At 41.7% G+C, this 25,616-nt stretch overlaps 1 protein-coding gene across 2 annotated transcripts in view; it reads left to right on the top strand.

The window, feature by feature from the left end:
- Window positions 1–25,616, top strand: part of dst (dystonin) — a 102,164-nt gene that overhangs the window by 38,077 nt on the left and 38,471 nt on the right. For both annotated transcript variants that reach the window (XM_022763255.1, XM_022763262.1), the window contains 30 exons: window positions 103–180; window positions 269–430; window positions 720–824; window positions 1,036–1,131; window positions 1,210–1,335; window positions 1,427–1,579; window positions 1,678–1,832; window positions 1,991–2,117; window positions 2,237–2,420; window positions 3,052–3,209; window positions 3,306–3,484; window positions 3,581–3,719; window positions 3,807–4,000; window positions 4,082–4,244; window positions 4,335–4,418; window positions 4,680–4,787; window positions 4,881–4,979; window positions 11,093–11,224; window positions 12,720–12,808; window positions 12,892–13,000; window positions 14,224–14,238; window positions 20,615–20,767; window positions 20,887–21,120; window positions 21,288–21,563; window positions 22,069–22,617; window positions 22,837–23,013; window positions 23,960–24,083; window positions 24,644–24,852; window positions 24,994–25,311; window positions 25,398–25,564. In XM_022763255.1, the coding sequence (XP_022618976.1) occupies window positions 103–180; window positions 269–430; window positions 720–824; window positions 1,036–1,131; window positions 1,210–1,335; window positions 1,427–1,579; window positions 1,678–1,832; window positions 1,991–2,117; window positions 2,237–2,420; window positions 3,052–3,209; window positions 3,306–3,484; window positions 3,581–3,719; window positions 3,807–4,000; window positions 4,082–4,244; window positions 4,335–4,418; window positions 4,680–4,787; window positions 4,881–4,979; window positions 11,093–11,224; window positions 12,720–12,808; window positions 12,892–13,000; window positions 14,224–14,238; window positions 20,615–20,767; window positions 20,887–21,120; window positions 21,288–21,563; window positions 22,069–22,617; window positions 22,837–23,013; window positions 23,960–24,083; window positions 24,644–24,852; window positions 24,994–25,311; window positions 25,398–25,564 (4,862 nt within the window). The remainder of the gene's footprint in view (window positions 1–102; window positions 181–268; window positions 431–719; window positions 825–1,035; window positions 1,132–1,209; window positions 1,336–1,426; window positions 1,580–1,677; window positions 1,833–1,990; window positions 2,118–2,236; window positions 2,421–3,051; window positions 3,210–3,305; window positions 3,485–3,580; window positions 3,720–3,806; window positions 4,001–4,081; window positions 4,245–4,334; window positions 4,419–4,679; window positions 4,788–4,880; window positions 4,980–11,092; window positions 11,225–12,719; window positions 12,809–12,891; window positions 13,001–14,223; window positions 14,239–20,614; window positions 20,768–20,886; window positions 21,121–21,287; window positions 21,564–22,068; window positions 22,618–22,836; window positions 23,014–23,959; window positions 24,084–24,643; window positions 24,853–24,993; window positions 25,312–25,397; window positions 25,565–25,616) is intronic.

Genomic DNA, 25,616 nt, shown 5'->3' with positions numbered 1-25,616 from the left:
AACTCTAATGAGTTTGAATGTAGTTGCTCCATTCTCTGAATTAAATCTTAAATCCTGAAGAGGAAACTAAAAATACAACAAAACATGTTTTTTTTCTCTCAGATTCAGATGACCATTCCCCTGAAGCTAACTTATTCAGACAAACTGAACACACTAGAAAAGCAGTACGAGAGGCTGTTGGTAAGTTCGCAGAAGTCACGATCTAAAATCTGTGCTGCTGTGGAAATGCTCGTTGTCGTCTGAATACACGGTTGCCTGCTTGTTTCAGAGCTGTTCAAGAGAGCGACAGAGCCACCTGGAAAGCCTGCACGACTTTGTGTCTCAGGCAACTCAGGAGCTCATCTGGCTGAACGAGAAGGAGGAGGAGGAGGTCGCCTTTGACTGGAGCGATCGCAACAGCAACATCTCCAAGAAAAGAGACTACCATGCCGTAAGCGTCTTTTAATGATCTGTAATCTGTGAAATCCCCCGTGCAGACAGAGTAACAAGGACTTGCTCGGGCACTTGTTTTGGTTGTAGAGGGTTGGCTGCGTTTCAGCTGCATTCATTTAAGCAAACAATCGTGTCAGTGAAGGGATTTGTCTTCGCATTGTGGACGGAGTGATTAACCTCACGCTCAGCCGTGCGAGGCAGGATATGAGATCGTGTGAGAGGATGGAGTGAATGGTCACTTGCCACAGCTGGATGTCAGAGATACTCAGCTTAATTTCTTTATACAGGACCTGATGAGGGAGCTGGATGAAAAGGAGGACACGATCAAGTCTGTGCAGGACAAGGCAGAACGCCTTATGCACAAGAACCACCCAGCCAAGCTAACTATTGAAGTAAGCCCTTTTTTTTTTTGTTTTTGTCTCTGTTCTCAGCGCTGCGGTCAGCATGACAATTACATTTGGAACAGCGGTAGAGTCTCCACCCTGCATACAGCTGCCGCACTATGATTAAAAGATTGTGAAGTCCTGTTTCAGCTTGTAATTTTCCAGCTATTACACCTGGATATTGTGTGTTTATATTTTTTCTGCGTCACTTCTCTTCCAGGCGTACAGAGCCGCCATGCAGACGCAGTGGAGCTGGATTTTACAGCTCTGCTCGTGCGTGGAACAGCATCTCAAGGAGAATGCTGTTTATTTTGAGGTGAGCTGCTGCTTCGTTAATGCAGAAAAGACTCTTTTGTTAGACGCAGCCAGTTTCTCATTCTTATCCCCTGTGCAGTTTTTCAGTGATGCCAAAGAGTCCATAGACTACCTTAAGAGCCTGCAAGATGCCATTCAAAGGAAATACAGCTGTGACCGAACGAGCAGCCTGCACAGACTGGAGGACCTCATTCAGGAGTCCATGGTAAACTGATGGAAGGATATAAAGTGTGCATGTATGTGAAGGTAAATAAAGGAAAGAAAAAAAACATTGCACTGGTGTTGTGTGTCCCTAGGATGAGAAAGAGCAGCTCCTTCAGTACCGCAGCACGGTGGCTGGTTTAGTGGGCAGGGCCAAAAACATTGTGCAGCTCAGACCCAGGAACCCTGAGAGCCCTGTGAGATCCTCCCTCCCTGTAAAAGCCATCTGTGATTATCGTCAAATAGAGGTACAGCTCTCCGCGCTGTGTTGCGCCACATTTCATTTCAGTTTATTTCAGTGTGTCATACAAAATCTGTACCGTGTGTCTTATCCCAACTCTTTCAGATCACTATTTACAAAGAAGACGAGTGCGTATTGGCCAATAACTCTCACCGGGCCAAGTGGAAAATCATCAACCCAGCAGGGAACGAGGCCATGGTGCCCTCTGTGTGTTTCACTGTGCCTCCACCCAACAAAGAGGCTGTTGATATGGCAACAAGGTGAGGCGCTAGGATTCATTTTGTGCGTTGAGTTTCCAACACTGCAATTACACTAAATATAAAGTTGACTCACTAATTCAAATGCCCCTGAATGCGTACGTTGCGGTGACCAGGCTGAGTTGGGATACATTATTAATGCCTCTTGCCTCATCCTGCAGAACTGAGCAGTTATACCAGAATGTCCTGGCGCTGTGGCACCACTCCCACATCAACATGAAGAGCGTGGTGTCCTGGCATTATCTAATGGCTGACATACGAGCCATTCGCAACTGGAACGTGGCCTCAGTATGTTTGTTTTTTCCTTTTACGACTCTTCTCGATAAACAGATACATTTTTGATGATCATTCTAATAAATATGTTTGTGTTTGTCTTATTTCCACTTTCGTTTCGCAAACTAATCCAGATAAAGACCATGCTGCCAGGTGAGCATCAGCAGGTCTTGAGCAACCTACAGTCCCACTTCGACGAGTTCCTGGAAGACAGCGAGGAGTCTGAGGTGTTCACAGTGGCAGACTGCGCCCAGCTCGAGAGAGACGTCGCCGCCTGCAAGGACTACTACCAGGAACTGCTCAGATCTGCGGAAAGAGGCAAGGCTCCGATTCCCTTTCAGTCCCCTCCAACAAGGAGCTGCTGCTGTAAAACTGAACACAGCACCGCGAGGGAAACACATGGCACTTTAAGCCATTTAAGCCTTAAGTCAGTTTCTATAGAGATGATTGGCTTTGCTGTGAAGTAAAGCAAACACTGGGACGTTGTTAGTGTGTGGTCATGGGTTTTTAATAGGGTGGGATACCTGGAGAAAAAAATACTGAATACTTTTAATGTTATGTTGTGATGTTACATAGATCTGTGTAGATAAACAGAGACACATTCATTTACATAGATGCACCTCCCCTTTTCACAAAAAGGTTCTCATCTTATTTCCTTCATTTGTGTATGACTTCACCTCATTGCAAAAGGCCCTATAATGATGCCACCTAGAGGTGAACTTGTTACTGCCAGCTCATGTGTGAGTCAACACTGTACGCAGGATTAACACTCCCTTTGTTTTATCATGTGCAATTGTCTGTAGTTGTGATTTTCTGACGGAGACAAACTTTGGCATTGGCAGTTTTTAAAAAAAAATACAACAAAATCATCTTGTCACTGTTTGAAACTCCAAAAAAATTTCATGCTCTCATGTTAGTGTTCTTACCAAGTATATTTTCTCTGTAACAGAGGAACACGAGGAGTCTGTGTACAACAATTACATCTCAGAAATACGCAACTTCCGCATGCATCTGGAGGCCCACGAAGAACACCTGATCAGGCAAATCCGCACGCCGCTCGAGAGGGATGACCTGGAGCAGAGTCTGCAGCGCATCACGGAGCACGAGGTACACGTCTGGGTGTCAGTAATTAACACGTAACACATTGAAGAACTTGCTGGTGTTGTTACTTTAATGATGATTTTCTTACATTCCGCCATCCAGAGGAAAACAGCAGAGCTGAATAAACTGAAGGAGGATCTGGATGTCATGAAGGAGAAGTGCGAGCTGTTCCTCAGACAGGCTGCAGGTTCCCCGTCTGTGCCGACGCTTTCGTCCGAACTCACCGTCCTCGTTCAGAGCATGAGCCAAGTGTACTCCATGTCTTCCATTTATATGGACAAGTAAGACATTCCTTTCATTGTCCCCAAATAATTATAGTGGCATTTAGTAGATGAATTGAAGGAACGCTCCTCTTTTCTTTCTTTTTTTTTTCACAGACTGAAAACTGTGAGCTTGGTGGTGAAGCACAGCCAGAGTGCAGAGGCACTAGTTAAAGCCTATGAATCCAAACTCTATGAGGAAGATGCCATGAACTCTGATGTCAAGTCCATTGAGACTGTCATTTCAACACTTAAGGTAATGCACTGTTTGGGTAAAACCCTTCGCCGACATTGGCAACGTTTTCAGCTCTTTTTGAGTGATCGCTTCTCCTTCTGATCATAGCAATGGCGGACAGAGATTGATGAGCAGCAGGAGGTGTTCCATGACATGGAGGATGAGCTGCAGAAAGCACGAGTGATCAGTGACCGCATGTTTAAGGCCCACAATGAGCGTGACTTTGACCTCGACTGGCACAAGGAGAAAGCTGATCAGCTGAGTGAAAGATGGCAGAACATTCACTCCCAGATTGACAGCAGGTTAGTGTTTTTTTTATATCATATGTGTGCAAGTATTACAAAGATAAGTATTTCTTATTGAGGTTATTCATTCATTCTCAGACTTCGGGACCTGGATGGTATCAACAAATCTCTGAAACACTACAGAGACTCTTACAGCAGCCTCGATGAATGGGTCACAGAAATGGAAGAAGCACAGCTAAAGGCTCAAGAAAATAAACCTGAGGATAGCAAGGCACTGGCTGAGCTCTTAAACAAACAAAAGGTAGAACAAGATTGAACTTCTTCTTCACACTGAGATAAAGACACGATATGATGTATAAATATATATTTAAATTGTGTCTTTGATTACCAGGTCCTTGTTGCTGAAATTGAACAAAAGCAGAGCAGAATGGATGAGTGCCAGAAGTACTCAGAGCAGTACTCATCTGCCATTAAGGTAAATTCATTTACTTCAACTTATTTAAACTCATTTTTAAAGTTTTTCTTTCGCCCCCTCTTCAACCTGCAGACCCATAGATATTTTCTGATTTTTATGACAATTTGTTACATTTTATAATATATAAAATATATAAACGTATATATAAAATTAGCTGTTTTGTTGAGGGAGGACCATGCAACAATCTAAACAAAGAAATTGGTATATTTGAGAAAAAAAAAAAAACAACCTTTTAACCAAACACATAAATCTTTTTTTTAGGATTATGAGCTTCAGCTGATGACCTTCAGAGCGATGGTTGACTCCCAACACAAATCTCCCCTGAAGAAGCGGAGGATGCAGAGCTCTTCTGATGCCATTCAGCAAGAGGTAAATCTATGATTAAACTTTGGCAGGGGATTTGTGCTCTGTGCACAGTAAATGCTCAATGACATACTTGTTTTTCTTGTTTCATTTTCAAAGTTCATGGATCTGCGAACCCGCTACACTGCTCTTGTGACTCTCATGACGCATTATGTGAAGTTTGCCAGTGAAACACTGAAGAGAACCGAAGAGGAGGAGGTGAGAGATTCCTACTTCACTTATGCATTTACATTGGCTTATGCAGCACATTTTAGACTGTTGGGGCTTTTCGGCTGCTAAAATGTATAATGCCAAATTGAGCTTCACCTTCTTCACTTTTGCATGGTTCCTAGATGTTCTGTTTTGCACCAACACTACCTCACTAAGACACCTCCAGTATTTTTCCTCGTTACCCCTCTTGACTTTTTGACGTCCTCCGAGGGTTGCATCCCTGAATATATATATGGTCAGCTCATCATGAGTGAAGATAATTTGCTTCATTGCTCTAAAGAAGCAAAGAAAATGCGGAAAAGTGATGCATGTCTGCACGCAGAGTGACTTCTTATCGCTGGTGATGGGGACTTGCTGGGAGGAGAAAGCAGCTTTTGTCGTTCTTTGACAGAAAGTCTTTCTTGTGTTGGCCTTTCTGTGGGAAAATACAGCTTCTCCAGGAGTTTGTCTAGTATTTTGTGCGTATTTTGCCAAGTATTGGTGCTGAGACGTATTCTCACACCTGTTTTCTGAAAATCCGATTGTTACAAGTTTGAGATCAGGGAGGGAAAAGATGAAGTGATCAAATTTGTAACAAGTGCTATTAAAATAATACATCTAGGATCTTGTTGTTAAATGTGGTGAATGTTAAAATTTTCAACCCTCCACAGTATTTTTGGTTAACTAAAAAAATCACGCAGTCTTGAAATTGCAAATTCCTGGAGAGATTGCTTAATATTGCTGCAGCGCTCTGGTAAGAAGTAACGTTTTCATGCAATTTTTTTTTTTTTAACTTACTAATTTGTAATTAAACATGAGGCAGTGGATGACTTATTTTCTTTGTATTATAGAACAGAAAAGCTTTTGAACGAGCAGAGACTGCAAAAAGGACAGAGAGCATGGAGCTCCAAAAAGCTGCAGGGGAAGTAGAGATTAGTCAACTTAAGCGACGGGTCCACGAACAGGAGGCTTTGCTGGCTGAAAGACAAGCGCAGCTGGAAAAGTTGGAGGGGGAAGTAGAGACACAAAAGAAGACAATTTACGATCTAAACTTTCAGAAATCGCAGCTTGAGCATGACGTCCATCAATATTGCACCAAATTAGAGATAGCGGTTACAGACAAAGCTGCCACTGAGCAGGAATTAAGTCACACAAAACTGTTAATTGAGCAGTCAGAGGCCAAATGGTCTTCGGCTCAGAGGAAACTAGAAGACCTCTTAAAGAAGACAAATGATGACCCAGATCTTGAGAAACAGAGCACCACACTTAAGAGAAAAATAAATGTGGAGGAAGGTACTGAGGAAGAGTTGCAAAGTCAAGTCCAGGCTAAAGCAAAGGATCTGTCTCAGCAGCCTTTAGCATTTGACAGTCAGTCAACTGTCAACAGTGAGCCTCAGTCATCTGCGGTTGGAGAAAATGACCACATCGTGGTGGATGTCCTGCAGCAGAAACTAGAGGAACTAGTCCTGGTCCAGAAAAGAGCAGAAATTGCTGAGGAGAAAGCACAAAGTTATAAAAAGCTGCTGGATGATAGCAATAACAGAGTGAAGAAACTTCAGATGGATATGGAAAGTGAGAGGATAAACATGAGGGAGAAATCAGATGAGCTCCAGCAGGACATACTAAACATGAAGAAATCCATAAATGAACTTCAAGAAGAAATCAAATCTCACCAAAGAGCAAAATCGGCACTGGAACAAACCACTTTCTTCCAAAGCACAGAAGTTGAAGGCCTTAAGGAGCAGCTGAAAATCACCCAAGGAGACCTGCATAAGAAAAATTCCTCGGAGCAGGAGAATATTTATAAGATTAACAGCTTAGAAGAAGAGGTAGCTTCCAAGCAGGCAGTAATAGATCAGCTGAAGTTTAAATGTAATGAGCTGACCAGGACAAATGTCTTGTGCGACAGTGATATTAGAGGCCTTCAGATCCAAACAGAGTCATTAGAAAGAGAGAGATCAGTTTCTGAACAAAAGATAAAGTCTTTGAAGAGTGAGATTGAGAGCTGGAAACAGCAGCTTCAAACAGCTAAGGAGGAAAATGTGTTAATGAAGACATATGAGCAGTCGTCTCAACTCAAATGTAAAAACCTTGAAGCAGAACTCCAAAAAAGTGAATTAGTTGCTTCTCAATTGCAAAAGAGAGTAGATGAGATGAAACAGATAAATATGGAGATGGAAAAGAATCTGAAGAACGTAAGAGCTGAACTTGATCAGGTGACGATGGAGACTGACAGCAAGGATCAGCAAATTAAAATCTTAAAGTCTCAAGTGGAGGGCACCAAATCACAGGTCAGAATTATTGAGGAGGAACTACATAAGAAGTCCCAGAGCTCCCATGACCTTCAAATTAAGATACAGGATTACAGTGAGGAGGTTAGGAAAATGACTGAACTGCAGCAGAAAATCAAAGCACTCAATTCAAATATTGCCATTTATGAGAGAGAAATAACAACTCTGAAATCAGAGCAGAACTCAGTGCTTGCCGAGAAGTATTTAGTTAATCAAAAAGTCCACATGCAAAATGCTGAAATTAATGATTTGAACATGATGCTAAAGAAAAAGAATGCAGAACTGGAAAAAGAATCTGCTGAAAGTCAAAAACATCTGAATAAAGTGAAGGCATTAGAGGATGAGCTTTTCAAACATAAACACAGTATTAAAGGGTTAACCAGCAGCTCAGAGAAAATGACAGGAAGCCTAAAGCAGGAGATATATGCTCTTCAGAACGATAAGAAAGCAACAGAAAGGAAAGTGGAGAACTTGAATGATAAACTTTCAGAGTTAAGTGTCACCCTACAGCGAACTAAAGATGAATTGGCTACAGAGACCAAAGAAACACAAGTCAAAGAATCCAAAATATTGCAGCTGGAGACTGAGCTTCAGAAACATAAACTGACTATCAAAGAAATAATTTCTAGTTCTGACAAATCTGGGTCAAATCTACAGAATGAGAATGCAATTCTCAGGAGGGAGAAAGTTGAGGTGTTAGAGAAAAACATCTCACTTGGATCTGAGGTCAGAACACTTAAAGAAAAGCTGCAGCGCACCCAAACAGAAGCTGAACAGAAGCAAAGAGAAAACTCTGCCCTTCAGATGAGGTCCCAGCAGAAGGAAGAACAACTGGAAAAGTGCAAGAAAATGCTAGAGGAGTTAAAGAGTAAACTCGAACTTCAGAAAGAGGGCTACGAGAGGCAGTTGTTGCTAGTGAAGACTGAAATAGAGAAAAAACTAATTTTACTGCACTCTGAAATCACAAATAACAATGAGAGGTCAAAGCTACAGTCACACAATGCAGAATTAGCAGAAATGCTTAACAAGTATTTCAAACAAGATGTTACACAGACAACAACAGTGCATCAAACCACTGTGGAATCAAAGCAACAACTGGACCAACAGCTGCAACTGCAGATCAAAATGGATGAAGTGCAGCAAGAAAGAACAAAGCTCACTCAAGACTTGTCAAAAGCAAAATCACAAATTACCCAACTTGAGGAAGACAGACTTAGACTCAACTCAAAAATAACTGCTTTGCAAAGCCTTTGTAATGAACAGTCAATGGAGTCAGCTAAGTCTAAACAGCTGTTGACAGACCGTGAGTGGAAACTGAAACTAAAGGAAAATGAAGAGAGGTCTCTTCAGGAGCAAATAGAGTCATACGTCAAAGAGGTGAAAAGTCTTCAGGAAAAGCTTTTGACATTGGAGGTCAGGATGAAGACTGAAAACCAGAGGATGAATAAACGGGAAGTCAGTGGAATCAGCCGTCAATATGTAGTAACAACGGAGAAAGAAAATAATCTTGCAGGACTGAAACAAGTCAAACAAGACAAAACTGAGGTCATTCACAGCCAAAGCCTTCATGATTCAACAACAAAGAAACCTTTGAGTAGTTCTGCTCCTACTCTCTTACAAAAAGACACGCAAAATGTGTTTAAGAGCCAAATCAAACCTGATGAGCGCATGACCATGACAACACATGGATACATGGCTCTGTGTGGACTAACAGAGCAACCTCATAGCATCACTAAGACAAGAATGTATCAGATCAAAGAAACTTGTGAAACTGTAAACATGTCAGAGAAGAGTTCAGCAGACAGTGATGGAAGACTGAGTGTGATATATTCAACTTCTCAGAAGTTTCCAGAACTCAAAAGCAACACAAGTATTCAAGACTTAATCAAATTTAAGCTCTTGGATGAAGAGGTTTTGCGTAAGTTGGAGATGGGTCTTATCACGATGGAAGAGGTGCTTGCTCAATATGTTGGCAAACCGACTACTGTTGCTGGAGTTTATGTGGAATCGAGTAAGAAAAAGATATCCTTCCTAGAAGCTGCGGAGAAGGGCTTCTTAGCAAAGACTTATGCAGTTGAGTTTCTTGAGGCTCAGGCTGCAACGGGAAGCCTTACAGACCTGGCCACAGGGCAAACACACTCAGTTGTTGAGGCTCTGGAGAGAGGTATTATAGAGACAAGCCTGCAAGATAAACTGATAGAGGCTGAGAAAGCTGTTAGTGGCTATATCCATGCTGGCAAAAAGCTGTCTGTGTTTCAGGCAATAGAGGAAAGGATTCTCGATAGATACAAAGGCAAGAAGATCCTTGAAGTCCAGGTTTCCACTGGAGGACTGATCAACCCAGAGATTGGTGTCAGGGTTCCAGCCAGCACTGCTGTTGATCAGGGTCTTTTGAACAAGGAGACTCTACAGGGTCTGTACGATCCAGTCAGTAACCCTAAAGGTTTCCACAACCCTGACACTGGACAGAAAGCATACTACTCTGAAATACTCAAGACATGCCTTTATGACATTGATGGTTGCGTGTTTCTCTTCCCATTTGGTGATAGACATCTAGCTAACACCTCTCCCACAAGTTCTCATAGAGTGTCTGTTGTCAGCAGCAGTTGTGGCATTGAGATGTCAGCGTACGAAGCATTCAAGGGCAAACACATTGACAAGAGGACGTATCTGTTTTTGTCACAGCAGGAAAGTGAATGGCAGGAAAAGTCCATAGTTGACACCAATGGAAGCTCACTTCACATCATCACTGATGTCAAAAGTGGCCGACAACTTTGTCTGGAGTCTGCTCTAAGTCAGAGGTTTCTCGAGACATCTGAGCTTGACAGCTTTCGCCTTGGGCTTCTTAGTGTCTATGAGATTGCAGACCTTATATTTTCAAGAATGGTTGTTGTGGAGGATGTTAACAGCCCTATTGCTGGTCTCTGGGACGTCACTCGGAGGAAGAGGCTGTCAGTTCTTCAGGGTTTTCAACAGGGCTTAACTGATAGAACTACTGCCTTAAGGCTGTTGGAGGCTCAGGCCTGCACTGGAGGTATTTGCGATCCCTCCTCAGGGGAGAAAGTTCTAGTCTCTGAGGCTCTCAAGAGAGGTCTTGTAGATGAGGCACTGAGTCAGCAGCTCCAACCGTTTGAGCAGGCATTTAGAGGCGTAGTTCATCCCAAGACTGCAAAGACTTTGTCTGTTTCTCAGGCCGTTCAGGAAAATCTCTTCCCAAAGGATGCTGGTTTCCGCTGTATCGAGTTCCAGCTCCTGACTGGAGGATTGATAAATCCCGAAAATCATGATAGAGTCTCGCTTGAGGAAGTCATTCAGAGTGGCCTTGTTGACAAAGTTACTGTCTCTGTACTCAAAGATGAGAAGTTTCACACCAAAAGTCTCACCTGTCCAAAGACCAAGAGAAGAATCACGTTCAGAGAGGCACTTGAAAGAAGTGTGTATGATTGTCATACGGGGTTAAGGTTACTGGAGGCAACAAAAGTTCTTGGTTTTGGAGCCAAATCAACATTTCATTATGTTTGGGCGTATAGGCAATAAACATTTGTAAATATGTGGTTGTCCATAGCATAAACTCAAAATCTGGACATTAGATTTTCTTTGGTTTTATGTTAGGCAATGAAGTTAACCTTGTTTTCTCAGTTCAATGCTGTTTTATGCTTTACACATGTATTTTGATACCATGTTTGATGCAACTGACAACAGCTCTTGAGCTTTGTGTGTTTTTAGTCTGATTATAGATGTAATTTGGCAATGCCCCTCCCTTTTAGGATTCCCACATTGAGTGTTTTTTTTTTAACAATCTTGTTGAAAACCCATCTGTTCTGATTGTAGAGGTCTGTTGATGAGGAGAAGAGAGAGCACGGTGATAAAGTTAGCAAACTATTGCACTGGATGTCCAATGTGAAACAGACCCTGAACAATGATGGGAATGCTCTCAAAGATAGCAATGCCAATAAACCCCAGGTAAACAACATGTATTGATTTTTGTGTTTTGAGTTTGTCCTGGTTTAATATGCTGCCACATATTTGTTGTACATGAGAGAATGCTTTGTTTTAATGGTGAAGATTATTTTTCTAATCCAAATGATATCACAGCCTTTTGCTGTCACAGTGTGTGATTTCTAATAAAAACTCACTCTACTTTCTAATTCATTTAATTCATTAAATCCATATTTTACACTACACAGCAGGTAGTGGTTGTAATGACTTCATATCATATCCCCTGTTCACTTTGTCTCACAAAGGCATGGGTCATATTTTGTATTTTGCGATCTATTATTTCAGACACTTTCAATAGTGATTTAATAGCACCAAATGAATAAGTTGCACAAGCACCTCATACTTCAGAACAACCTCACTGACAAATAAATCACATCAGCCCCACAAATTATAGATTAAAATACAGCTCAGATTCTGGGTCCCATATGTCCATGGAAACATGCAGTGTACATACAGAAAACATACAGTCCAAAGCTGACATTATTCAATAGAAATAAAAAAATAAAAAATTCCCTGTTGAGTACAGTATATCAAAATAGCATTGCTATTTTTCTAGAATAGTGCTGAGAAGCTCTTGATTTGTTAAAATATATTAGTGTAAATAAATTACTATAATTGCTGTATTACATTTACATTTGCTCATTTGGCATATGCTTTATCCGAGGCAACATATAAGTTAGGGACAACACTGAATTATTAGTATTAGTATTATTAGTATTAGTAATAGTAGTAAATGTTACAATTTTAGTAGACATAAAAAAGTTGTCAGTTTTATTCTGGGAGCAATCTATGGGAGCAATTTTTTTCTAATCTTTTATTTACATTTTTTGTACATTATGCACACAAGAATATAAATGTAAAGAATATAAATATAAAGAATATAAATATAATTCCAAATCAACAATTACAATGTAATAATGACAGCTTTGGACTTCCTATTTTATTTCATTTTATTTTATTTTGATGAATTTTGAAACCATTCCACCTTGTGTTTCTGAACACACTGAAAGTGTTTCTAATGAAAAAAAAATTAGGCCCACTGCAGTCAAATACAACAATAAATATAATATTATTCCTCGAAAATGACCATTGACTCCTCTTTGACACATACTGAACTTAAATTAAAAACTTTACGTTTGACAAAGTTGACATTTTATTACACAGATGTTTATTGGATTTCATTAATATGTGATGGTATGTGTATATTTAATTTTGTTGCTGCAATATACAGTATAGCCTTAGTCAATAATTGATATATTTGATATAAAAAATCACTTTAAAAATGATATTCAGTGTATGCATTTGTGTGAGTATTTGTGAGCTTTGCTCTCTGTTGACTGTAATCACACTGATGACTACAATATTATATGATACCTACTCAAAGAGCAGTCATACAAAAGTAAAGAGGAGTCATTGTACTGCATGTAAAGTATTAATATTTCACTGTTTGATGTTCTAGGTGTCAGTCGAGGAAATGGTCACTAAGAAGGAACAAATTGCAGAAGCACTTAGGGCCACACAGATGATGCTGAACAAACACAGTGACAAGTAAGCGAAGCTGCTGCGACTCACGTGCGGAATACTTTGTCCACTGTTAAAACTCTCAGCCTCATTGTTCGTTTGTCTTACAGAATGACAGGAGAGGAGAGAGAGAAGGCCCAGGAGCAGCTGAAGGCACTCAACCAGGCATACAATGAACTCTCCCAACAGTGTTCAGATCAGACAACCTCTGCAGAAGAGGTTGGACACTGGGCTCTTTGTTCGACTGAGTGGATTGCATTTGTGTCTTATGATGTGTTAGAAAACAGTGCCACCTGATGTTCACTTGCATGACTAACCTTTTTTCCCCCCCTCTCAGTAGAGTGTGAGCAGTTGTCTTTTGCATCGCTCATTTCATTCTCTTACTCTGGATCATTAGGGACAGAAAACAGGATTTGTACAATCGAAACAGAAAATATAAGTATGCTGTAAACATGCTTAGCTGCGCCCGGCTTTGGTCTGACATTTCACTGTCATCAATGTGCTTCAGTTCTCTTAGAGTTCCACAGGATAACAGATATGGTGCACTACAGTGTGTGATGTGACTAACAACTCTCTTTTTGCAAGATTCTGAAAACCGCAATCCCAGATGCATGATAGCTTTAAATGTATTAATCGTCACTCTCCTGTTGCAACCCTGATGCAGTCTTGCACTTGTGCACATGATGTTTTAACATGCCCTTGTTTGTGTGGTGGTGAGTATAGATTTTGTCTTGCTTTTGAATATTTTCATTATACATAAATAGTACAGATGTTGGTGTCAAAACCAGTTCAGTGATTTGTCATGTTTTCATTTTCTGCAGGATGATGGGATTGGTGGGTTTGGGACTGGAGCCATGACTGATCACATGACTACGATCGCTGTCCCAGAGCCCCAACTCATGACCTCTGATGCTCTCAAACAGGATCTCTTTTACAAATCCACGCTGAACCACTCGCCAGAGCAGAATGATGCGAATAAGTGCATACAGAATTCTCAAGCCTCCTCTGTCCCCCTCTCTGACATAGCAGCGGCTAGGGAAGGACCCACGTGTGAAGGCCTGGTCATTAAGATGATAGAGGTCAAAGAAGACAGCGATGGAGTGAAGGTGTGCTACACAGGGGACACACTAACCTTGCAGAACGCGTTTCAGTGTGGTTTAATATCTGCTTCTGTCTATGCAGAGATTCTTCAGGGGCAGAAGACCGGTCAGGATATGATAAATCCTAGCAGTGCTGAAAATGTGCCACACTTAGAGCCTGAGCAGGAGCTTGGACCTTGTGAGGTCAATAGACTGATAATAAACTGCCTCAGCAGAAATAAATCACTTACAGAGAGGAATATTAACACTCTGAGGTCTGTTTGTGAGGGTTCAAGCGATCAGGAGACCATGTCAAGGCTGTTAGGAGCTCAGGTTGATGCAGGTGAAATCAAAGACGGTCAGAAAGTAAGCGCTAAGGTGTCAGAGGATGTTGGGAACCTCCAAAACGATGACAAGCTAAAGGTGGATGCAGCTGTTCAGTGTGATATGATGAGTTCTAACAGCACACTCATTGTGCTTGGAAATCAGCAGCAGTTTATGGGACTTGTGTTGCCTCAGTCTGGGGAAATTCAAACTGTGTCCACGTCATTCAAATATAATCAGCAGATCACCACTGATGAGTTTACCAGCACATTGTTCAGTAATCAGCAAAAAATAGCAGCTTTTTACATTCCAGGAAGTTCCAAGATAGTAGACATCACCTCGGCCGTTCAGAATGGTTTGATTGACAGTTATACAGCAGAAATTTTAAAGTCTGTAGAAATTCCTGATACAACTCCTGATGTTGATCACCTTAATGAAAAGTTTTCATCTTGGCTCATGTATAAAAAACTCACAATCGATGGATGCTACCATGCTGCAGAATGCTTAGAAGTTGACAACATCCCTACTCCCACAGAGGCAAGGCAGTTATTCATCTCCTACCTAATGTTGAACAGTTACATTGATCCAAAGTCAGGACAGAGGGTCCTAATACTTGACACACAGCTGAGTAAGACGGTTAAAATCTTCCTTGAGGATTTGATATTTTCTGAAAACACTGAGAGAAATGTAAGTTCTCTGAATTTAAATGTTGGTGATCTGTCAGAACAGTTAAATTTAGATACACCGCTACGCATAAATGAGGAAACAGAAGAATTAATGAAAAATACAGAACACACATTTGATCCTCATAATTTTGTTTCCTCTGGCAATGGAAGAATTTCCTTCAATGAAAACATACAATACACACCTAACCCTTCTGGTTTTTCTTCCTCGGCCAGTGGAAGGCTTACCTTTGATGAAAACACACAACGTGCTCTTGATCGTCGTGATTTTGTGTCCTCGGCCAGTGGAAGCCTTGCCTTTGATGGAAATACACAGCACACATTTGATCCTCGTGAATATGCGTCCTCGGCCAGTGGAAGATTTACCTTTGATGAAAACACACAACACACATTTGAGCCTCATGATTTTGCTTCCTCGGCCAGTGGAAGCCTTACCTTTGATGAAAACACACAACGTGCTCTTGATCGTCGTGATTTTGTGTCCTTGGCCAGTGGAAGCCTTACCTTTGATGAAAACACACAACACACATTTGATCCTCGTGATTTTGCTTCCTCGGCCAGTGGAAGCCTTACCTTTGATGAAAACACACAACACACATTTGATCCTCATGATTTTGCTTCCTCGGCCAGTGGAAGCCTTACCTTTGATGAAAGCACACACAGCACTCTTGAGCCTTGTGATTTTGCTTCCTCGGCCAGTGGAAGCCTTACCTTTGATGAAAACACACAACGTGCTCTTGATCGTCGTGATTTTGTGTCCTCGGCCAGTGGAAGCCTTACCTTTGATGAAAACACACAACACACATTTGATCCTCGTGATTTTGCTTCCTCGGCCAGTGGAAGCCTTACCTTTGATGCAAACACACAACACACATTTGATCCTCATGATTTTGCTTCCTCGGCCAGTGGAAGAATTACCTTCGATGAAAAAACATATGCACAAGACAAGGCTCTAAAACAAGATCCTTTTGAGGAATATTCTGATACCACAGAGCCTGATGTAGATGAGGAAAACATGTTTCAAAGCAACGCAAATTGGAGAACGTCAGGTGAATTTCCAGAGAGAATTTGTGGAAACAGTTTGCAGATTGATGTTGGAGGTGCTGTTAGTGAAGGTCCAGATATTCCAACTTCTTTAGAGATGTCAGTCTTTCCCACATTCAGTTCTGAGGAAAGCAGAAATGTTGATTCACCATCCAGGATGTGTGAATCTCAGACTCTACCACTCTATGATACTGAGTCACTGTGCAGTGAATCAAGGAGTATTGATATTAACCCAACTGAAAGTTTATGCTCTGAGGATTTGGTGAAGGGTGAAAATGAGCAAGACTATGTTGTTCGTCTTCTGAAAGCACAAATGGAGGAAGGGGGGATTTTAGATGTCACCTCGGGCCGACGTTATGACCTGGAGACAGCTTTCAGTAAGGGCCTAGTTGACAAGATGACACTATTGAAAGTGCTTGACCTGCAGTCAGATGAAAGTGTTGTTGGAGATGAGGAGGACATAATGTCTGTTTTAAAACGGGCACTGTCAGATGGATCCATATCCTCAAATATTGTTATTCCTTCAGTGGAACAGCACGGCCCGTCAAGATCTGATAGCTCCATTAGTATCAGCGAGTCTTTGGAGTCTAGATTAGTTACTGATGCTGTTAAGAGCCTTAACTTAGATCCAAAAGCCAGCATTTACCCAGACGAAAACAGCAGTCAGTTCATCTCTGTTGACCGTAATCTGGGTTTGATTAATATGAATGAAGCTGAAAACACACAGCAGCCGACCGAAAGGAAGGTTGCAGCCGTGTTGCTTGATTTCACAAATGTTGATAAAGAGAATGGAGGTGCATTAGATTGTGCGACAGGAGGAAATGTAGAAGAGATGAGTAATCATGCACATATTTCCCCTCCCTCAGAGAGCGGTCACGAGCCTCAGATGATCTCACCCTCCTCATGGAGTCAGGTTACTGCAGAGTGCATTCATCAAACAGACAGGTTGCCTTTACTGGCCGAAGACACTGAGTCACAAGTCTTGATCAATAGCCAGCTGACAGATAGAGCTGATGTATCCAGTGCAGTGATAGAAAACGCTGCTGCAAATACCCAGTCACATCCATCTATTCTGAGTGACAGAACCTCCGAGAGCGACACCGATCCAGAGAGTCAGACTTCTCACTCTTGTAAATCCGACGGCGCACCCATGAAAGGTGATTTTTTCATTGCTGGCTACAATTCCCACCTGGAAAATCAGACAGTTAGTGAGAGTGACGTAGACATGACCTCACCACATCGCAATGTGTTGTCTGAGGAAAGTAGAGTTCAGAATGACACAAGGGCTGTTCAGTCACCTTTGGACAATGAGCCAACTCCAAGTACAGATTACTCATCGCCCAGAGATTTGGTTGAAAGTGCAATTATCTCAGTATCCAGGGGTGATTGTAACTATAACGAAAACATTACAGAAGATGGCAGAAGAATCACATTACCTCAGCGAGCAGCGCTTCATTCAGAAAGTGATTCTGGTGTTGAATCTGAGCCCAGATGCTCTCAAAATGGTCAGAGACCTGAACAGTTGAACGCTTCCTCTCAGTTACCTGCTGTTTCAAGTGAAATCTCTGCATCAAATACCATCACTTATAGGAGCGGCGATATAGAAAACTCAGAGCCAACAGTACTGACTAATAAAGATTTGTTAGACTCAAAGCACAGTGGTGCAGATGACATAGAGTTAGACACAGAGAGGCTTTCCCCAGAGATGCAACATGAGGACGTTTTCAGTCATTCTGAGCAGATCTCTGTGCCAAGAAATGAGGAGGAAAATCCACATATTGATCGACAAATCCGCTGCTTAAATCCACCCGCTGCATCATCAGACATCAACTCAGGGCAGTCTGAAACTAGAATGAGACATGAGTTAGAATCTGATGTTCTGCCAGACAGAGATGGATTAGATGTGTATGCTTCTGGAAGTCCACAGGTAGCTACTGATTTCCTGTCAGACAGCAGCCTCACATCTGATGTGGCCTCTTCAGCTCCATCAGTGTTTTCTAATGCTCTAAAGACACATGTAGATGACCAGGAGGGACCGGTTACAGAGGGGGCTCATGTCAGTGATTTACAAAAGTCGCAAACTCAAGACATTGAGAGCACTATCACGATAGCTGAGAATACTCCACAACCTTTAGACAAAGGTAAAAGAGACACACCTCAAGGATTTATCGAGAGCTGTCACCCAGATCTTCTCCTGGATTTGCTGAAGCAAAACGCCCTCAGTTTGAACAACAGGGAACGAGAAAATCCAGAATTGCTACTGCAAGAGGAGAGAGTTCATGAGAAGACAGAGCAGTCGGATGCCTCAAACATCCAGCTGCAACTTCTGCAGGTTCTTAAGACTGTTTCCTCAAGCCAAGACCTTTCAATGCTCCAGGAAGTGATGGACACTCTATCCAGCGCTCTGGGGGGTGACTCTCAGGAGGACCACCAGCACATACTGGAGAGCATCAAGGAGGAGAGCTCAGAGGGAGAGGATGAGGGGTCAGCAGAGGATAACCAGGGTCTCTGTCATTTTGATAGTCACAGAACATCTCCTCAGTCGTCTGCCAACTCAGATACCTGCAAATTTGAGGAGGTCAAAAATAAGGTACAATTTAGGTTGTTTCAGCTAACCTCTCTGTCCCTAAGTTTTTGGCATTGGTAACATCTGCTCCTCTTGTTTTGTGTTATTCTTTCCCCACAGCTTTTCTCCATCCAAGATTTTTTGGAGTGTGTTGGGAGACTGCAGGATCACGCTGATGTTTTAGATGATGTCAAAAAAGACCTTTTAATGGAGGCTCCAATGGGCAGCAACATGGAAGAACAGCAGATACAAATAGAGGAATGTCAGGTTAGAAATTAAATAACTGAAGCACATTTGTCCTCTGTGGTGTAATATTTACTCATTTGATATCACATAATCCAGTTTTTTTTTAATGAATTTACTACATGCATGTGTAAGGTCCTGACTTAATCTGCTCTTGTGTCCAGTGTCTGGAGTCCAGACTTTCTAGACTAGCCGGTGCTCTAACAGAAGATACGGAAAAAGCCAAACAGCTCTTAAATTCAGCTGATGATGACATTCCCAAACAAATCCACGAAGATTTAGCCTCAACGTGTCTGGAATTAGAGGCAAATTTTACAGCTGTTTCCCAGATGTGTGCAGAAAAGACTCACTCCCTAATTCAAGCGATAGAAACAGGGAAGGTCAGTGTTCGATGTTAGTAACTAGAATACAGTGATGTAACGCTTGCATCAGCTGGTGACTAATTCAAATATGGTTTTAGGTACATTTGGAATCAACATACCAGAAACATCTCAGTGATCTTGAAGAACTAGCGGGCGTCATCCAAAACGACCCTGAGATGCAGAGCGTGGATTTGAACTTGTGTGATGTGGACACACTGAATCGTTTGATTCAGCAGAACGAGGTATCTTTTTAAGTCCGATTAAAATGTTCAATACCTACATCACCTACAAAAACGTACTCATCTTATTTCTATCTTGTCTTGTTCCAGGACACGGAGAGCAATCTGCTGAAAGACGCCAGGCTCAAGTTAGAGGATGTCACATTTGACATCCAGTGCTTTATTTCTGAGCACACTCAGTTCCTCAGTCCAGCTCAGAGCAGCCACCTCCTCAAGATCCTCAGCACCACCCAGCGAGCTTTCAGGGACCAGACAGAGAGGCTTGTTACACAGAGACGCACCTTAGATGTCCTACTGGACACCAGAGAGAGGGAGAACCAGGAGAAGGTCTGCTTGTGGATATGCTATAAAATATCACAGAGGTTCCATTGGTTTGCTAAACTAAAATTAAAGTTGATAAAGAAAGTATATGTAGAGTTGGCTGTATAAGACACGTTACTGGTCGAAGCATGGATTGTATAATTCATGGATTAGAATAGTAGATAAGTAGATCAGATCACGTTTGACGTTATCTGAACCTCAGACATCAGACAAGAATGATGAATCATCTTTAAAAAAAAAAAAACAAAACACAAAATAAATTTTGTACAAATATTGAATTAGATGATTTTCATGGATTTCAACTGAGAATTAGACTTTTTTTTTTAGAGCATTCAGCAGCATCCCAACATTTCGAAGTTTTTACAGTTTTCTATTGTTTGTTCAGTGTATTCTGAAATGAGTGATTGTCTTTTGTTTCCAGGAGTCAGATTTGGGAGGGGGATTTTACAGTGAATGCCTGAATGTTTAGGAGAAATAACATCATCGCATGCTCAAGTTGCTCGACCACTCCTGCGCACTAACCTTTATGCTGGTTGTATTCTACAGGACTCAAGACAGCAGTGAACAATTAACAGCGGACAAAAACGCACCTTCCCTGTTGGAACACTTTCAACCCAAATGAAACCCACTAACACACACAGTATAGTGTCCTCCTGTGCTTATTACCATCACAAGACCAAACTGGCGAATGGCGAAATAGCATGTTTACAGCATACTAGAGTTTTATGATGAAGGAAAATGTATTCTTAAGCAGATTTTGCATGTTACCTCTGTGTGCCTGACTCCTCTCTCATGTTTTGATGCTCTTGTTCTCAAATATTGACTGAGCTGTTCAGACTATTGGGATTTATGAATACTGTTGTGTATGTTGTGAATGTTTTACTGAGTGCAGATGTGTCTAAATGACAGGTTTGTTGTTGTTGTTGTTGTGTGATATTAACTTGGTGTTGTTTACTTATTTATTTTTCTCAGTCTTTGTTGGAGAGACACAAGGAGTTTGCGGAAAAATTGGAGGAAGTGTGTGATAATCTCACCTTGACAGAGAACCGCCTGATTGGTCATCAGCAACAGGCTGACAACGCTGAGTGTGTCACAGATCTGCAGCAGTACCAGCAGGAACATCAGGTTTGAAAAACATAGTCTTTGCTTTTACGAAGCACATTTTGTGTGTAAGTAGGTAAAACAAAGCTGCTTCGGTCCATGCTCTTACTATTTCTCCGGCTTTGCGTCTGTCTGATCTCAAGGCTCTGCAGAAAGACGTATTGACAAATGCCAGTGCCCTGAATGAGGTCATCACCAGTACTAAAAAGTTCCTGGAGGAAAACCGGAACAAGCTGACGCCAGATCAGATCGCCACCATTGAGAGCAAATTGGAAGAGGCTAAAAGCAAAGCCACGCTCATCAACCAGAGGGCTGAGGAGTCCAGGAAAGATTTGGAGAAGGTTGTTACGACAGCCATAAAACAGGAAAGTGAAAAGGTCAGATTACCTGCTTATATGTTGCCTGTAAAAATTATGCATCAGAATTTATATTATTAATTACAGTGTAATTAACATATTGCTGAATATAATGCCTTTGTATGTATTTTATTGATTTTCTTCACTGTTCAGCATTCGATTAATCTGCGATGTATATGTCTTTTCAGGCAGCAGCTGTTGAGCAGCTTGAAGAAAGTAAGAACAAAATTGAGGGTCTTCTAGAATGGATATCCAACATAGGGAATGAGAACGAGGATCAAACCGACCGTATAAGTAAAGAGAATGGGAACCTGCCAGAGGAAACCTCAGCCAAGGGACTGATAGGAGACAATGACGATGCCAATGGAAACGCTTTACAGACCACTGAAAATGATTTTGGCAGAGAGACCAGCGACAAGAACGACGCCTCCCTGGACCTCGATAAGCAATACGAAAGGGTCAAGGTATAGTTGGTTTGCAGACGCTTGGCTTTCCCTCTCAACAGTTGAAAGACACAAGTTGCAATGAAATATAGAAATTTTCAAGTAAAGTATGATCAATTTCTAAGTCTGTTAAACAGCAAATGCCAACAATTATAAAAGCTCAAAATTGAATTAACAAAATCTTGTTATCTGAACAAAGCTCAAATTAAAATATGACATTTCCAATTAGAAGAAATTGAGATGACGAGATCGATTACTTTACGAAATGAAGATACAGGTTATGTAACATGTCAATAAAATAGACAAGAATATAATTTAATAGCATCAAGCAGATTTGAGATTAAAGAAACAGGAAAAGGGAATGGGATCTTAAAACCAGTAAAGACAAAAAGCAAAGAAATGGTAAAGAAAAAAAATCAGTATAAATTATGATACAAATTTCTAAAAAATGTAAATAAAAATATTCATCATCATCATTGCTGCTATTTGTATTGGTATCGTCCTCAAGTCTCCATTGCTCTCACAGGCTCGTCATCAGGAGATTCTGTCCCAGCAGCAGGATCTGATCATGGCCACCCAGTCAGCTCAGGCTCTGCTCGACAAGCAAGCCAACGTGCTGTCCCCGGAGGAGAAGGAGAAGCTGCAGAAGAACATCCAGGAACTGAAGGGGCGCTACGAGGCCTCTCTGACGCAGGCTGAACAGCAGATGAAGCAGGTGCAGTGTGTCCAGGAGGAGCTGAAGAAGTTCCAGGATGACTGCGAGGAGTTTGAGGGCTGGTTAGACCAGGCGGAGGGAGAGATTGAGGAGCTGGGCGCCCCCACTGGCTCCCTCAACATCCTCAGTGACAAACTCCAGCGACAGAAGAGCTTCTCGGAAGACGTGATTTCTCACAAAGGGGACCTTCGCTTCATCACGATTTCAGGACAGAAAGTTCTGGATGTGGCGAAAGCCTGTGGAGTGGGTGACCCCGCGGCTAAGAATGCTCTGCTGAATGTGGATACTTCAGGAACCTGTTCTGCTGTCAAGGATAAACTGGACTCAGCAGCAAGTCGATACAAAACCCTACATTCACAGGTATTTTATCCTGCGGTTCATCGATTGAATTTTAAGAGGCTGCAGTAGCTTATTCTTGCCACTGGGTGGAAGCATTTGTCTTTTCAGAAAGCTCAATGCTTCCTCTGCAGGCACTGGGAAAAAGAATTGACATTTTTATTTTAACAAACTGCGTCTGTGCACTTAATTATCTAAATATTATATCACACACACAGTATCATTTCATTTCCTTTGTTTCAGTGCAATCAGCTTGGCAACAACCTCAAAGATGTGGTCGACAAATACAAGAAATATGACGACTCCAGCGCTGGGCTTTTGAAGTGGCTCACCAATTCAGAGGAGGAGGCGAGAAAGCAGCAATCAGAGGCCATAGCAGCTGACCCACAAACACTGCAGAAACAGCTGGAAGAGACCAAGGCAAGAAACACCACAAGTCAGGGCTGTACTGCTTAGGTCTAGACTTGGTAAAAAGCCCAACCTCAGAATTTTGTGGTGAAAAGCTCAGATTTATCTCAGATTGTGATCTTTTTTTGATCTTGGTGTAAGTTTTCCATGTTTTTCTAAGAGGCCTCTGTAATTCTCGTGAGTCATATGAAAAAGCTGTTTTGATCTTTTTTTTTTTTTTTCCCATGTAATGCTTTTAACTTTTGGTGAAAATGATTTTTTCACAGTTCAAAAAGGCTGCTGGGTGATGGACATTAAGTTATGAATGATCCAACTAAAGAAATAAAAGATAGCTTTATTTAGAAAGAACACATGCAGAACTTGGAGCATTGACTGGGTTATAAGGTCATGGCACAATGGGCCTGCCTTACCATATACGTACAGTGTTTCCACTGACTGAAGTGCAACAAAGCTATTTTTAGCCGCGTGTTCAAATTCAAACCCACATGTGAGTAGTTTAGTTATTTGTATCTCGCATACTCCTACGAGAGGATAAGAAACTCGGCTGAAAGAGCTGTCTCTGTCAAAGCTTTTGGCTTCAGTTAGCAACAACATTTCTCTGTAGGGAGGTAGTGACTTACAGCATAGATATGCCAAGATAAGAGGCGCCTGTGAGCCAACCAGAGAGCACTGTGCTTTTGGCTTTGGCTACAAATCACTGCAGAAATCCTGAGCCTTTCTGTAAATGTAACAGTCGAAGCAGACAGCTACATCTAACTGTATCTGTGGAATGAGTCGATATTACATAGATATAATCCAGACATTCTTGCACATCATCATTCTGGTGCTTTTATCTTCAATCCATCACACTGGCGAAATGCATAACCTGCGAACTGTAGTATAAATCCAGGCAGAGGACATGTATTTATGTGGATGCAGTTTTATTTTCTCTGACTTCCTCATTCTTGTTGATCCACAGGCCCTGCAAAGTCAGATGACAGGACATCAGACTGCTATTGACACATTACGCAAAACAGCTGAGTGTTTGATCACATCGGAGGGGGACCTCCTGAGCAACCCCGACGAGATCCAGGAGACAGTAGGTGAGGGAAATATCAAAGCAGGGAGCAGATCTCGCACCATCTGAATGATTTTATGTGTCATCATTCACACTCACTTCTCAGATAAAGGGATTAGGATTTAGGCCTTTAAATAAGCAAGTTTAAAGATGCCAGACATCGAAAAGCTTTTAAAAAATCAAGCGTTTACACAGCTTGAAGTCAATAAACCTCGTAGTCCTGCAAAATGTTTCTCATGCCACAAGCAGAAAGGTCTTAAAGCCAAAAGGCTGCATATCGCAAAGGGTCCAGCAAGCCTTTTCTACAATTTACACAAGTTGTCTGTGTGAAACATATTGCTTTTAGAGTGTCTCATTTGTGTTAATTTTCCCACAATCACTGTTTTATTGGCCTCCATTTAAAAATGCTTTTACTTTACCTAAACCATGTGAGTCTAATCCTTTGCTGAAATTATAGCATTAACAAACTCATAAATGCCAAATAAGTTTCAGCTTTACTTTGAAATGTTTATCTCACAGTGTCTCCCAAACAGTGAGAAGCTGCTCAGCTTGAAGCGTAACCTGATTTGCCTCCCTGTGTTGCAGACGACATAGTGGAGCGTTACGACAACGTGTCTAAGTCTGTAAGTGATCGAAATGAGAAACTGCAGATCACTCTTACTCGCTCCATGAGTGTCCAGGATGGTTTGGATGAAATGATGGGATGGATGGAGGGAGTGGAGGCCAGTGTCCAAGAGAAAGGACAAATTCCCCTGGACTCTGCATCTATTGGAGACATCCTCAGCAAAGAAGCAGTGTGTATTTCAGCAGTACAATAACTTTATACTGTAACTATTATTTTATGCTGTAAGTGGTTGGTTTTGTTTGTCACCAGCTCCATATCCACATTATTTATGTATTACAACCCTGCCGTTGTCCGTCCTGTGTTTTCCCAGGCGTTAGAGCAGGACATAGCAAGTCGCCAGAGCAGCATCTCAGCCATGAAAGCCAAGGTGAAGAAGTTTGCGGAGACGGCAGATCCCTCCGCCGCCGCGCTTCTGCAGTCTACGATGGACGCTCTCTCTCAGCGCTTCTCTGATGCTTGTGACAAGCACAAGCAAAAAGTTTCCCAACTGGAGCAGCTGAAAGAAAAGGTGGAAGAGTTTGAGACGGTCGCAGATAAAGTTCAGCAGTTTGTTGTGAAGCGCACGCAAGATCTTCAGGAGACGGACGGGCCGGGAAAAACCTTCAATGAACTCTCTGAGCTGATGCAGGTAAGTATACTACTGACAATAAATTGATGTATTGATATATTTTTTATACTTTTATAAGGACTGACTGACTATTATAACTTCTGTAGAGTACTAAGGCTGAGATGGCTGAACATGCCGGTGATTTGGAGAAGCTGCACACTCTGTCCAAAGAGCTGTCTGAAATAAGCCCTGATGGAAACCAAGCCCAGATCCAGAGCAAGATGGACGATCTCTCCAATATCTTCACCACCTTTAAAGACACTGTCAAAGAAAAGTAAGTGGGGACACAGGGATGGAAAAAAAAAGAAGATCTTTGTATTTCCACT

Source organism: Seriola dumerili, unplaced genomic scaffold, assembly GCF_002260705.1.
Source record: "Seriola dumerili isolate Sdu_G_001 unplaced genomic scaffold, Sdu_1.0 BDQW01000024.1, whole genome shotgun sequence".
Lineage (NCBI taxonomy): Eukaryota > Metazoa > Chordata > Actinopteri > Carangiformes > Carangidae > Seriola > Seriola dumerili.
Note: the sequence above shows the minus strand (reverse complement) of the source record. Positions and strands in the feature narration are given on the sequence as shown.